This window comes from Perissodus microlepis, chromosome 5 (genome assembly GCF_051167445.1).
Source record: "Perissodus microlepis isolate ML-2025 ecotype Zambia chromosome 5, ASM5116744v1, whole genome shotgun sequence".
Taxonomy (NCBI): domain Eukaryota; kingdom Metazoa; phylum Chordata; class Actinopteri; order Cichliformes; family Cichlidae; genus Perissodus; species Perissodus microlepis.
The window spans coordinates 19,666,884-19,681,419 of NC_140465.1; the positions used below are offsets into that span (position 1 = coordinate 19,666,884).

The 14,536-nt window shown below is 39.2% G+C and overlaps 1 protein-coding gene across 2 annotated transcripts; it reads left to right on the plus strand.

Moving 5' to 3' along the window:
- The first annotated feature begins 1,525 nt into the window (after positions 1-1,525).
- LOC146387188 (aminoacylase-1A-like) lies at positions 1,526-13,942 on the plus strand. 2 transcript variants are annotated; one of them, XM_084928609.1, is made up of 16 exons: positions 1,526-1,635; positions 1,955-2,100; positions 2,940-3,004; positions 3,109-3,213; positions 3,307-3,401; positions 3,599-3,675; positions 4,538-4,627; positions 6,268-6,324; positions 6,433-6,506; positions 6,604-6,653; positions 7,309-7,453; positions 7,554-7,622; positions 7,708-7,787; positions 9,688-9,748; positions 9,884-9,990; positions 11,668-13,942. In XM_084928609.1, exons 2-16 carry the CDS (start codon positions 1,974-1,976, stop codon positions 11,672-11,674), a joined length of 1,209 nt encoding a protein of 402 aa, XP_084784735.1. In that variant the 5' UTR covers positions 1,526-1,635; positions 1,955-1,973; the 3' UTR covers positions 11,675-13,942. The 2 variants fall into 2 exon arrangements, with proteins under 2 accessions (XP_084784735.1, XP_084784734.1); XM_084928608.1 differs by lacking the exon at positions 11,668-13,942 and having other exon boundaries at positions 9,884-10,443.
- Positions 13,943-14,536: the final 594 nt, after the last annotated feature.

The window sequence follows — 14,536 nt, forward strand, 5'->3', positions numbered from 1 at the left end:
TGATGTATTTATATGACTTTCTTTGTAGAAGTTTTCTGTATATAATTTGTGACTTGTATATAATTTTTTGTACTTTTTTTATTCAGGCCCCAAATTAAAATAAAAGTAATGAACAAAAGGGAGGCAGGTGGAATGGTGAAGTCGCATAGATCTCACAGGTAGTGTAGGTGAATGAGCTGCAAGAAATACCTCTGGTTAGTTGGTCATTCAAAGTAATGGACAGTGCAAAAGAGGGATGAAAAAGAGAGTGCAGGCAGGGTGGAGTGGGTGGAGATGAGCAACAAAAAAATAGATGTAAGAGAAGATTTACAAGATGGTAGTGAGACCTGCTATGATGTATGATTTGGAGACTGATACTGACAAAAAGACAGGAGGTCGAGCTGGTGGTGGCAGACCAGGATGGAGACGATTAAATGAGTAACTGTCTGGTAGCTCACCAATCAGCCTGCTTTCACAATTTAAGTTCTAGTTTCAACTTGAGTTTCTGGTCCTTTCTGGCATGTTGAGAGTGACATCTGATTTAAAATCAGGGAGCAAAAGACTGAGCAGGATATCAGTCAGCACTGAAACAATGCCATTTATTTAAGGAACAAAGGTAAAATTATTCATGTGTGTACATGCACAGACCACATGTGCACATAAATCCACATATGTATATGCCAACTGAAGTGTCTGTTATTAAATTTGTATTTTAATTTTAAAAATGTAATACATACATTCAAAGCATACAAGATATAAAAACAATGCAAAGGAAATTATATGGGAAGAAACCTCTCAATAAGTAAATTAGTAAAATAAATGAATTTACTTAAATCAAGCCTTTATATCAGAGAAAGCTCATGAGTGTTTTGGAGATAAACGTTGAGATGGTTTGGACATGTGCAGAGGAGGGATAGTGGGTAAACTGGACAAAAGATGATGAAGATGGAGCTGCCAGGCGGGAGAAAAAAGGGAAGACCATGGAGATGATCCATGCATGCAGTGAAGGAGGACATGCAGGGCTGATGTGACAGAGGAGGATGCTCGAACTTGGGCGGGATGGAAGAATATGATCGGCTGTAGCGACCCCTAAAGGGAAAAGAATGGTAATAGTAAATGGCCTGTATTTGTATAGCGCTTTTACTTAGTCACTATGGACCCCAAAGCGCTTTACACTACATTCAGTCATCCACCCATTCATACACTGGTGATGACAAGCTACATTGTAGCCACAGCCACCCTGGGGCGCACTGACAGAGGCGAGGCTGCCGGACACTGGCACCACCGGGCCCTCTGACCACCACCAGTAGGCAACGGGTGAAGTGTCTTGCCCAAGGACGCCGGGGCTCGAACCGGCAACCTTCCGATTACAAGACAACTGCCAACTCTTGAGCCACGATCGGAAAAACATGAAAACGTGTCAGTACGGCGCGATGGCATTAAAAAATACAAAGAATTCTGGACGAGAGTCGTGTCTGTCAAATGTGTGAAACAGAAAGGCAGAAAATGCAAATTCATTGTAGTTACCACAGCTAGTAGACTTTTATTTTGAAGGGCAGGAAGCCAGCAGCATGTCAGCTGATACACAGTAACACACGCCACACACTGTCACAAACCTGGTTACCTGGGTCGTAGGAGCTTGCGTGGCTGGAGAGGGTGAGTAATAACAAATAATAATAAGTATTAAAATAAGGTGGAGTAAATAACACTGCGCTATTTGCCGTCCTGTAATCTCTGCTGCTGGAGCCTGTGCCAAAAGACAGGGACAATAAGTTAACTCGCTTGAGGCTAGCTAGCTTTTATCAGGACCCGAGCTGAGGTGTTTTAAGCAGGTAAGGTCATGGCAGCGGTAAAAGGGAGACAGTGATTAACGGATTTAGCGTCATGTCTGTGCCAAATAAAGGACAGATATTTGCCACATGAACCTGGCGTTTTATCACTGTGACATGCCGTGTGTTGCCTCCTATGTCCTCAGGCAGAGGATAAATCGAACCATGCTGCCTGACAAAGACGGTCCAGGTGTTGGAGGCGGACAGAGCTTTCCTGAGGGTGAAGACCCCTCCGTGTCTCTTTTTAGAGACTACCTCCGGCTCAGAACTGTGCACCCAGAGCCCGACTATGGTGAGAGACTTTTATTACATGAGCTCAGTTCGTGACCTTTAGCGATATGGCGCAATTGAATTTTGGGATGCATTTGTCTTTAATAGACCCCAAACCGCTGCTTGACTAATGATCTTTTTCATGTTTTGTTTCTCTGTGGTTTTCCTTTAAGATTATGATCGACAAATGCTGTTTCTTTATATAGTATAATAATAAATGTATTGTAAACAGTATCTGTGCTTCCTTTGAGAAACTGTAACATGGATTTTCTTGTATCAGTGGCATCATTGTCTTTCTTCAAAGAGAAAAAGTAATCAAAGTTCACTTCTTATCTGTGTCAGTTAAACATTAAATGCTCACAGTTATGCATGTAACAGATGTTCTTAAAAAGGATGCTGAGCTGTTTTGTAAAGTTTTCAGTTCAGTGGTTACACCTTGTGCTGAGTCTCAGGAGTAGAAAAAATAAAAGCAACAGCCATGAGGCAAAAACATGTGACCCTGGGGATGGATCATTTTCCAAACAACTATTTGGAGGCATTGCGACCCTGTTTACGGTTGTGAAATGGGTCCCGTGCAGTTAGATCCTTGTTGGAAATATATTTCACCCTGTTTAACAGCAACCATGTTAAACAGGGTTTGTGTTCCAGTTGCTCTGAGAGAGTTAATAATCATAGAAAAAGTGAGAGAGTGTGACTGGCTAGCTAGACTGCTTTTCACATGCACATCTAAAAGTGGCTGAAAATGCAATGATGACAGGAGAAGGCTTGTCAAAGTCCAGCAGCAGGAGCTGTGACTGAGAATTTTCACTCAATTATTAATGCTTGAGTGTGAAGTCTTGATGTGTGTTTATTCTTTCATAGATGCTGCTCTTAGGTTCCTTGACAGAATAGCGGAGGAGCTTGAGCTACCCTTGAAGAAGATCGAGGTGTGTGACATTGATGGCTACATTCAGAGAGCAGTTGTTTACATGATACAGTGGACATAACATTAATAATAAAAAGATCCTTTTCCTGTCCCTGCTCCATTTAGGTTTTTCCAGGTAGAGTCATATCCATCATGACATGGGAGGGAACGAATCCCACCTTGAAGTCCATCTTGCTGAATTCCCACACAGATGTTGTACCTGTTTATCAGGTATGACATCGGTCTCACAGTATGGCGCTACAATCCTGTTATCACCTGTAACAGACCTGAAAAAACCAGATTTGATATCAATCTTTTCTCCAGGAACATTGGAAGTACGATGCTTTCAGTGCTTTCAAAGATGCAGAGGGCAACATTTATGCCCGTGGATCACAGGACATGAAATGTGTAACTATACAGTGGGTATAACCTGCCTTGATAACTTGCTTTATTAAACAGGATTTGTGCTCTAGTGTTGTTGTGATGCTCTCTTGTATTTATGTTTCTTTGAGAAACACCCGATTTAACACCCGCTCACTCAGCCTGCATACTGTCAGTTCACACTCTCGTCCTTGTTCCTGTCATATATCTGCTGCGTTCACTTTGTTCTGTGTAGGTACATCCAGGCAGTCAGGAGGCTGAAGGCGAGGGGATGGAAACCGACACGCACTCTCCATCTCATGTTTGTTCCTGGTAAGATTTTAATATGCCTCTCCATTCTGTTTTTAAATTGTTTGTAATGTCTTTACATATTGTTAATACAGGCTCATGGGTATTTTTAATTACTGTGACTGATTACTCCTTAATTAGTAATGCTAGGACAGTAAAAACACATACAGTGTGTGACTGATACCATCCTCATTCTCCTGTTGTTGTTAACTGCTTATGATGCAGCTTCAGTAATTCTTTAACAGGGATAAAGACTGATCACAAACTGTAGTCTTGTACTCATTAAACACAAAGGAGATGAGTTTTACCTTTGGTCAGCCAAACACATGTGCTCAATCTAAGATTAACTCTGACCTGTCACTCTGCCAGAGACACCTCAAGATATCATAAAAACAGGAAATGCATATTAAGTAGACTCTTATTAGGGGGTCTGTTACCAGTGTAGATGGGTAGGAAAACACACAGTGTGTTAAACGTTATCTCCTAGGTTGTGGAGATGTAAACTTTAACAGCAGGACTTTGTCTATTCACATTTATCCAGTATAGACATGTTAAATATGTGCGTCCAAGTACGCTTTGTTTCCTGAATCTGTTTGTACATGTTGTACGGTATTTATTGTCTGCTTTCCACACAAAGGCTTTGATTCAAGTCTGAATAAATTAAACTGAAACAGCACCCCTTTCAGCAACATTTCTGCACTGTGCCAGCGTGGAGCGGAGGCACTGGCTCCTGGGAGTTTACATTGTTGCCAACATTGCTCCTCCCAGCTTCGTCCCGAGCAGATGTCTAATCAGCCATAATCATTGAATCCAAGTAATAAGGATGAAGTTCGTTCTCCGAGTCTTGTTAGGTTGTAGTCACTTATTTATTTACTTATTTTTTTAGATGAGGAAGTTGGAGGCTACAAGGGGATGGAGACATTTGTGAAGCAGCCAGAGTTTCACAAGTTAAACATCGGCTTTGCCCTTGATGAAGGTAAAAAAATAAAGAGATACAGTTAAAGATAAAGCAGCCTTTGTATTCTTTTTCAAAAGTAAATGAATCAAAATCAAAATATTGAACATGCCAAAGTGTATGAGTGAGTTAAAAATACTTGTTATTTATTTAGTTTGAATTATTTCCACAGAAAATCCTTTTACTTTTGAAACAAGATAAAACTGCAGGTAACCATAACAAGAGCACCTAGTAAAACTAAGCTAATGAAGGGAAGAGACTAACAATAAAAACCTACACATTTAAATTTGAGAATTGATCATGCTGTAGTGAAATAGAAGGATTTAGAGAAAGAAAAGGTGGTCTTTACTAGCCTTTCCCTTATTTTCTTTCTTTTTCAAACATTTTATTTTATCTTTTCTCTTTGATGTCATATAGAAGAGTGGTTTAATCCTGAAACCCACTACATTATTTTTATTAAGTTTTTTTTTTAATGGGGGAAGATTATAATTCAAATGTATAAATTATAAATCAAATTTGGTATTTACTTATTTTTCTTTCACATATATTAGTAATTTTCTGTCCATATTCTTTTATGTTATACTCTGTGTTCAGACCTTCCCTTATCTTCCCGAACTGATTCAGCCTCAACCTTACACACATTCTGGAGAAAGGAGAAGTGTTACTCTGGGAGGTTTGGAAGTGTTTATATGGGTGTTTTTTCTTTGTGATCAGCACTAACTGGGCTTCCTGTTTTTCTCTCTCTTAGGATGGGTGAGACCATTAAGTCGGGATTGTAACTTCGTTGTGTTGTTGTGTGATTTTACTTTTTAATTGGTGTCAGTAACATCAGTTCAAAAAGTTCTGAACTTCTTGACTTTTTCACTGAGACCTTTAAAAAATGAGTAAATGCAGGTCTGAAAATTTCAGGTTATATATGTAAACTGCTTTTTTTTTTTACATTATTCATGCCAAAGATAAAAACAAACCTGCCTGCATGGCTGAGTTTATAACAGAGCCAGTGTTTGGTTTGATCAGACGTAAACACAATAAGAGAGAATGCAACAGCAAGCTGATTAACAGCGACTGATAGATAGAAAAGTGGCCAGCCAGTGATGCTGGCTGACAAATGTGCTTCAAATGATTGTCCATTCCCTTTGTTATAAAACCACAGTAATTAAAAAAAATAGACACAGTTTATAAAGTAAAAAAAATGTAATAGTTTTAATGTTTGTTTGTTTTTTTCATGTTAATCTAGAAAGAAAGTTTCAGGAAAGATAAGAATACTTCCTGAAATATTTTTCGACTAAAAATAGTGAAAATGTTAGACTTTTGCCTCATATGCCTTCATAAATGTCTTCACTGGGTTTAAGTTTGACATCCAAACATCAAGGGATTCCAGTGTTTGGTTATGTCTGCTCAGAAATGGGAGTCAGTACATCTTGAACTGGAGTTTCCATGTTCTTGTGCATGAGGTTAGATTCATTGTGATACTAAATTAACTAGTGACTTGCAAGTGTCTATATGAGAGTGCATGATTGTCTGTCTCTGGGGGTGTACCCTGCCTCTTGCCCTGTGGCAGCTGGGATGGGCTTCAGTTCCCATCCTTGTTCCTGAATTGGATGAGTGGAGAAAAATGGATGGATCAAAGTGTATTTGAGTCTTTTCTGCATGCTCTGCAGGTTTGGCCAATCCCACTGATGCGTTCACTGTGTTTTATGGGGAAAGGAACCCCTGGTGTAAGTACAAAATACACAGAAATTGAAACTTCAACTTAAATTAGTTTTGAATTACTGTCTAGATGATAAAACGTGTCTTGAATCAAGCAGGATTACCTCTGCTTTCAGGGATTACTGTCCATTGCCCAGGCAGTCCAGGTCATGGGTCTCGGTTTGTGGAGAATACAGCAGCTGAGAAGCTGGTACTTATCTGTACAATGTTACTGGTTAATAAAGCGGTTGAAAACAGGACTAAAGGAAAGTGTCAGTAACAACACTTATCTTTTCACTTTCTTATAGCGCCATGTCATGAACTCCTTCCTGGACTTCAGAGAGAAGGAAAAACACAGGTGAGGAAATTTACACTTTGGTAGTGTAAGCAGATTTCCTCTATAATAGATCTCTTTGGAGTTGGTTTGAGGTGATAGGTTATCCCAAAACCTGCTCACAAAAGTGTGTAAATCAATTTCAATTGTACAGACGATGGTTTAATTTGCTTGTAGGTCTATTTGCAGCTAATTTGTCCCATAGCAGCATGCTTTAATGAACTGTGTAGACATTAAGAACTTCTAATTTATGTTTACATGTCATAAATGTGAGTAGCCTATATTTATTTATTTAAAAACTTTTTTCTGTTTTTTTCTTCACACAGTATTCAGGACGTTAGATAAATATTTACACTTTTGGATGCCTAGAAATGTATGACATAATTGGGTTGTGGAAATTCAATTGCTCAGTCTCTCATGAACGATTCAACATAACTAAAGGAAAATATTTTAAAAAAGGTGTCTTCTGGCACATTACCTCTAAATTCACTGTAACCATTAAAAAACTACAGAAATAGAAGCAATAATGTATTAATTGTCATATACTGCTCATCAGTTGTCTTTGTGTCCCATAGATAATTGGGAAGAGACCATTAACTTAAATATAAACTTGTGCAGTTGTGTTTGATTCAAAGTTGCATTTTGGTCTCTTTTGCATTATTACCTTCTCTCTCCTCAGGCTAAATACCAGTGAGTGTTTTACACTTGGTGACGTCACCACAGTAAATATGACTATGGTCAAAGGGGGCGTGGCCTACAATGTCATCCCGGCTGAAATGGACGTCAGCTTTGACCTAAGAATACCACCTACAGTAAATCTACAGGTGCGTAAGTGGTTTATGTGTTTGTGTAACTCCTTCATACAATTATGCACATGGCTGCAAGTGTCATAGTACTCCACATTGACTTTTACCACTGTACCAGGAGTTCGAGAGACAGATCAAGCAGTGGTGTAAGGAAGCAGGAGAAGATGTCACCTATGATTTTGCTCAGGTCAGTGTGCTTGCTCTCAACTCTAAGACTGCTGTTGGTTTGTTCTGATGGTCAAATGGTCTAAATCAGCTGGTATCTGTTGTAGAAACACATGAACCAGAATATCACATCCACAGATGAGAGTGATCCATGGTGGAACGCCTTCAGTGCTTCCTGCAAAGAAATGTGAGTGGACTAAATCCTTTTTCAAACCTGGAGTACATAACGCTGCTGTTTTCACGAATCTGTGAAAGTGACAACATTTAGCCACAATTTTACTCTGATTTGCATCTGTTACATTAAGATGCCATCAGATTACTACAAGATAATACATAACGTAAAGGGAATGTCATCTGCTGTTTATTATTTCCTGTTAAAACATCTACTACACAATTGAAATAAGGTCCAAAATACCTCTAGACCAGCGGTCCCCAACCTTTTTTGCACCACGGACCGGTTTATGCCCGACAATATTTTCGCGGACCGGCCTTTAAGGTGTCGCGGATAAATACAACAAAATAAAACTAGTACCGGTACCAAAAAAAGAAGATTTATTCATAACACACGTGAAAAGACTCAGGAAAACCGAGTAAACGATAAAAACAATAACAAAATAACGCTGAAAACCGATAAAAACCCTGAAAACCATACATTTCAGACCTGAGCCTCAACTCTCGCGGCCCGGTACCAAACGACTCACGGACCGGTACCGGTCCGAGGCCCGGGGGTTGGGGACCGCTGCTCTAGACTCTCAAGCACGGACAGTCCTCCAATTCCATTGTCGATATCACTTAACGATTCGATTCCTTATCAGTTGTCATTGAGTTCTCATTGGCTCCGTTTTGAGAGTCACCACCATTGCTAAGCAGGAATAAAGAAATTACATTCATGCAAATTAATTGCACGCTGTGGGTCAAATGCTTGTGCATGTTTGTTGAGGTATTTCCCTCTTTGTTGTGATCAGTGTCAGAGTTACTCAAAAGTCATTGTTACACATAATACATAGAACACTTTTCTTAAATGTAGTGCAGTGTGTTACTTAATTCAGTATTCTTCTCCTGACATTACTGTTATGGGACTCTGTACAATAGCTGGAACACACTGTCTCATAATCACTATTTAACAATATAAACCTGAGGCTGCAACCCCACACACCAACACAAATGACGGCACACATCTGTAAGATCTTTGTCTTAGTAGAATACAAAGCTGACTGCACAAAGCAAAGATGAAAACCAGTACAAAAAAGCGACCGCTGCTGACATGCAGTGCTTATACTGTGGTGGGCTAAGGGCTGCAGCAGTGTTTGAGTGATTTTATCTCCACAGGGGTCCAACATTTATTGTGGGCTTTTAAAGTATTGCATTTTGTATTTTTATTGTCTCAGTATATTTATGTTAAGTCTTCTTTTCTCCATGTGAGGGAGTATTTCTTTAATTTTGTTATGCTTGCATAATGACAATAAAGAGTCTTGAATCGTCATTGTAACCAGATGATCAGTGTTTTTTACTTCCCCGTGTCAGTGTTTTAGCTGATAGGTGTGTAGTGTTGTGTAGTGGTCACAGCTTAAACCTTTGTTTTGGCTTCATCTGCAGCTGCTAACTCTGGTGATTCTTCAAATAGTATGTGTTAATCTTACTGTTGAACAATTAATAATTTAAGATTTTAAATAAACATGATCTGCTGTATTAGTTTATGGCAAAACTGAATTTTATATCCTTGTAATCTGCTTACATAACCTTTTTTTTCTTTTCTTCTTCTTCTTTTTTAAATATCCACTCTATGAGTCTTCACACATTAGCTGCAAATGTTCCCACAACTCTCACAATTTGCTCCTTGTGCTTGGAAAGGTTTGTCACAGATACTTGTGGAGCTGTGAGACACTATAATTTTCTTTTTCATTTAATATGTTATTCAGGGAGATTTACATATATGAGTTTTTACTTATGCTTTGCAAGCATTTCCAATATAGGCAGTGACACTTTTTGCACACGTTTAAAAACATCTTATCCATATAGTTTCAGCTAAAAACAGGAGCATACTGTGTAATCAACAGCCACGTCTCATATGATCATCTCCACTCTAGGAATATGACTTTGAAGAAGGAGATCTTTCCTGCTGCCACAGATAGCCGTTTTATCCGTGCGGTGAGTTTAAGAACTGACTTGAGTTTGTAAATGGAGGAAGTTTTCTTCTGAGAGTCATTTGAGGTTTTTCTTTTATTGACATTACTGTGAGAAATCAGTTCTTGTGTTTTAAATAATGTTTGTTTAATGATCTAGGTGGGCATCCCTGCTATTGGCTTTTCTCCAATGAACCGGACGCCGATCCTGCTGCATGATCACAACGAGTATCTGAACGAGCAAGTCTTCCTGAAAGGCATCAGCGTGTACGAGAGGATCATCCCGGCTCTTGCCAGCGTTGCTGCCCTTCCCAATGAGGCTTAGACATAATTTAATCCTTTCTAAAACATATTTACCAGATGATCTGACTATTTAACTTGAGGAATTATCAAAGATTACCAAAGAGTATATCATTAAACGGAGCACTGAGCCTTTGGTACTGTTTATCTTTTTGATTCTCAGGATGAAGTCACACTAAGCTTTGCTTTACTCAGCACAGCAGCAAGTCTTAGCATCCTTTATGTTAGCGTTGAGATTGAGTGTACCTTTTTTTTGAAGGATTAATGCCTGTTGTGTAAATCAGTTCATTTAAAGAACTCAAGTGAAAACTGAAGAGGCTTTTGATTGCCAGTTTCTAATTAAACCAAATCTAAAATTTTAGATGACAGAGAATTTTACTTAACCAAAAGTCAAACTGAATAAATGTATTTCTTCACTACTGTCACTGTCCTGTTTTCTGGTACACAAACAGGAGAGACATGCCTGATGCCACATTAGCACTCAGTTTAATTAGACCTATTAATTAGAGGCAGAATTGCTGTTGTTTTATGAAAGAACACTTCTGATTGCCTTTGGGGGAGGCATTTAACCTCCAAACATCTGGTTAAAGGTCCAACAATAACACTTAAAATAATCACATCAATAAAACACTGAATCCATTTGTAGCCTCAAGATAATCACAAAGTGGACCCCAAACAAAAATCTAGCTTTCCCCCCCACTTAATTTCACCATTATGTTCCTAAAGGCTGCTTTTTTTTTATCACCTGTTAACAGCAAGATGGAGCTAGAGCTCGTATTTCACAAAATGCACAACATGGGTTTGCCTCCTAAAGGAACGCAACACTATAAAATGCCGAAATGTCTCACTGGATTCATCCTCCTAAACTTGGTGATAGTGGACCACAGATAGGTGGCAGTTGTGATAATAGGTAAAATATAAATGTCTGCAGGAAATTTGATTTGGTGCTTTGATTTTTCTTTGGTCCTGATATTTATTCACTCAGTATTATCCTCACCCACCCAAAATATTCCATCAGCATCATTTATGCTTTAGGTGTAGTGCTTACTAGCAAACATTAGCGTTCTAACAACCTAAAGTAAAATGGTGGCATTACTGTGTTTGTGCTTACGGTGATCTCATTGTGAGCTTGTCAGTATGCTGCAATTAGCTTTTATTCCAGAGCCTGAGTGCAGTTTCACAGAAAGTCTGTGGCTAAAAATCATATTTAAAATATCAGACAGATATCTAATGTGTTGGCCAGAGGGAATCACTAAATCAGAGTGCATAATTTTAAAATCTGTAAGACAGAAAGGTGTAAAACTGGCCTACAGTTAAAATCTCTGCTCACCCAGCCAGATTAAAATTGTGTTTTTATTTAGCGTGTCCCTTAAATAGAAAGTGATTTTTTTATTCACTTCACTTGGATGGTTAAAAATGGAAAAACTCTGTAAAGAAGGATGTTATGAAATACAGATGGAATAATGGCAATGAGGAATTAAAAATGTATTTTGATTTTTAATGCTATTTACATGAGGTAAAGGTCGGCCTCATCCACAGTGCAGCTCTCGTTGGTATTGTCGTCTAATTAACAGTGTATGGCTCTCAGAGGGGGACTGGCAGGAAGCGAGTGCAGTCAGTAATTAGTCTTCTCTCTCTCCCCAGGACGTGACAGCAGTATTAGCACATGGGGCCATCAGGGAGCCGAATAAAAGCTGAACCCAGATCCTTCCTCCCAGAGGGGGGGAAAAAGGTGCAGCCATCCTGTTGGGTCAGCTGCTGAGCTTCTGAATGCCGGGCTGTGGGGAAACATAGGTGCTGTTAAACATTGTCAATGACAACTTCGCTGTTTCAGTATTTCAGGAAAGCCTTTATTATATGTGGTGCAGAACAAATGTCGAACCCTGTTGGACTGCAGCTGTAGGGCATTCTCTTTCGGGACCAGAGTCAGTAATTTGTATACATGTTTTTTCCTTGGAAACGAAAATTGCTCGACAGTTGATCCCCACTTAATCGTGGTCTCTGAGCAGGGTGCCTGCCCACATGGGGAGATTTTACCTGATTCACAAGGTCTGTGCACACACCCTACTGTGGCGTTTCCAGGATTATGATCATAATTCATGAACAGCTCTCAAAGACCTTTTACAATTAATGGACCAAGTAAAGCCTGAAGATTTATAGAAATAAAATCGTAAACAAGAACTGAGAGGCAGTCTGAAAAACATTTTCTCTATCAGTATCTGTAAAGTAGCTTTGTTGTACATATAGCAAGGCTGTAATGAGTTTCACTTCCATGGTTTTCTTGCTTCTGGGGAGAGCTGTTAATACTCGCAGATGCTGCAGTGTATGAAGGGCTATATGCACAGTGTAAATCACACAGCTGAATGGCTCTGCTGCTCCACTGCAGTGCAACTACAGCTGTCCTTTGGTGGTAAATACATCCAAACCCTTTTGTAATCGAAGGAGCTAACTCTCTCAGGGCTTGTAGTTCAACAGCCACTGCGATCATCTGTTTTTTGTTTTTTTTTAATCGTTTTTACTCAGATAAGGAAATTTATCTACAAAAATCCAAATCTGTGTTTTGAAGGTAGTTCATTTAGTAGTTTTCCAAAAAACATTTTTCTTGTATAGGCCTTGGCTGAAGAAAGAAGCTCCATATTTAAACTATTTAAGTATAGAAATCTCTCTCTTTTTTTTAAAAGAGAGGTTTCTATTCTTAAATAGGCCGTAAAAGAATAACAGTTATTTGATATAATATATTTGAGACCCATGTCCGCACATCTGCTTTTTAACTTCTTAGTTTCTACACATTCTCTGTCTCACCGCACATTTTGATGTTTAATTCATTTCACTGCATTTTAAAATCTCCTTTTCTTATATAGAGCATGTCCAAATGCCTGGCTGATACAGTATATGTTACATCATTTTGTAGTCTACCATTGCCAGACTTATTTCTGGGCTGTGTTCCTGTGCATCTGACAGATCGCATGAAAATGGGATGAGCTTAAGTACTGTCTCTGACTTTGACTTTAACTTATCACCTAAATCATAAGGAAGTGAGCTCTTGGTTTGAGCACACGTGACGGGCATGAAAGAGCACGGAGACACCGTGGCAAATGTCTACGCTACCTGCAACATCATATGTGAAAAGGAACAGGCACCAGTGGCAGATACTAATTTTAGTGTTCTCTGGGGAAAGGGATGTGAAAACAGGTCTCACTAAAGGACCCTCATGCAGTTTGGTTCTGACAGTTTGGACAGAAATATACACATGAGTATCCTGCAGGAGGTCATTATGTTGGGTTCTTGCAGTCCCCCTCCTGATCCTCTTCACACAAAGAAGCAGATACTAGTCCTGCTGCTGATGCCCTTCTACAGCCTTGTCCAGTTGTCCTTGTGCAGTGGCCCATCTCCTGATAACACCTCCACACTCTTGAGAGAGCAAATCTTCATGTGATGGCAGGTGTGGAGGAGCTGGACTATATGTCCAACATGAGTGTGCTGCAGGTACTGTCTCATGCATCCAGCAGTGAGAAGAACACTAGCTATAGAAAAGTCATTCAGGTGGGATACAGAGAGAGCAGAGGTGGTCTGTGAAAACTATTCCTTTTTGGGAGTTATCTTGTTGTTGACTTCCCAGTGTACCTGCTGTCACCTTCTTAGAGAGAGTTCTCAATTTAGCACCATATGTGTTCACTGCATGCGTAAAGTGTAGAGCTTGTCACAAAAACTGGCTTGCAGGCCGCTGTTCATGACTCTACTGCGTTATGTGTGCCTAATGCCTGATGCCTTTAAGTTCCCATTTAGCACAGTGTTTACATCAGTGTCAGCTTTAACATTAATTTGTCACAGTACATGTTTCAAACTGTCATAGCAGAAAATCAGAGGTGTAATTAATAACATAAATAGTGATTTTATTAAATTTTATGACTCAGTTCCATTCCGGCTCTTTTTTATGGCAATGTGTGAATGGAGAGAAGGCATCGGTAATATTATTGGTTACACACTAATTACCACAGCATGGTGTATTATAAGGTCCAAGGACTGTAAATACAGAGGAGTGGATTAATTGGAAGAATAGATCAAATATATGTCTTTATCCAATCATGTTTCATATAAAAAATAAATAAATAAAAGAACTATACCCACCTATCCTTGGGCAATAAGAAAGTCCAGTCCTGGTCCTTGCATTTCAAGCTGTTAGCTGCTTTCAACAAGATGTCCAAATCCTCAGTGGAAGGAGTGTGTTTCTATTTCTGCACGATGGCTTTCTCAGAGGCAATTGTGACTCTTGTCATAGTCCATTTCTTTACAAATTACTCACAAATTCCATCCTTCTCATCAAGTTTCTCATTAAAAAAAATCTCCTGTTAAATTTCATATTACATAAAAGACACATCAGTGCTTAACCCTTAGTACAGTTAGGATATTCCAGATCAGCTCCCCCAGTGACAGAGTTCCTCGTTGATGTGACTCTTCCACTTCATGTTGTAATTCCTCCAAAAAGGAATTATCTCCACTCCCACGTCTCATA

What these genes read in the sequence shown, in the direction of transcription:
- LOC146387188 (XM_084928608.1), top strand. Translation starts at nt 1,974, where the DNA reads ATGCTGCCTGACAAAGACGGTCCAGGTGTTGGAGGCGGACAGAGCTTT. An exon ending in TGGGGAAAGGAACCCCTGGT is followed by an intron (nt 6,325 to 6,432) that starts GTAAGTACAAAA and finishes CTCTGCTTTCAG; the next exon opens with GGATTACTGTCCATTGCCCA. An exon ending in ATACAGCAGCTGAGAAGCTG is followed by an intron (nt 6,507 to 6,603) that starts GTACTTATCTGT and finishes ACTTTCTTATAG; the next exon opens with CGCCATGTCATGAACTCCTT.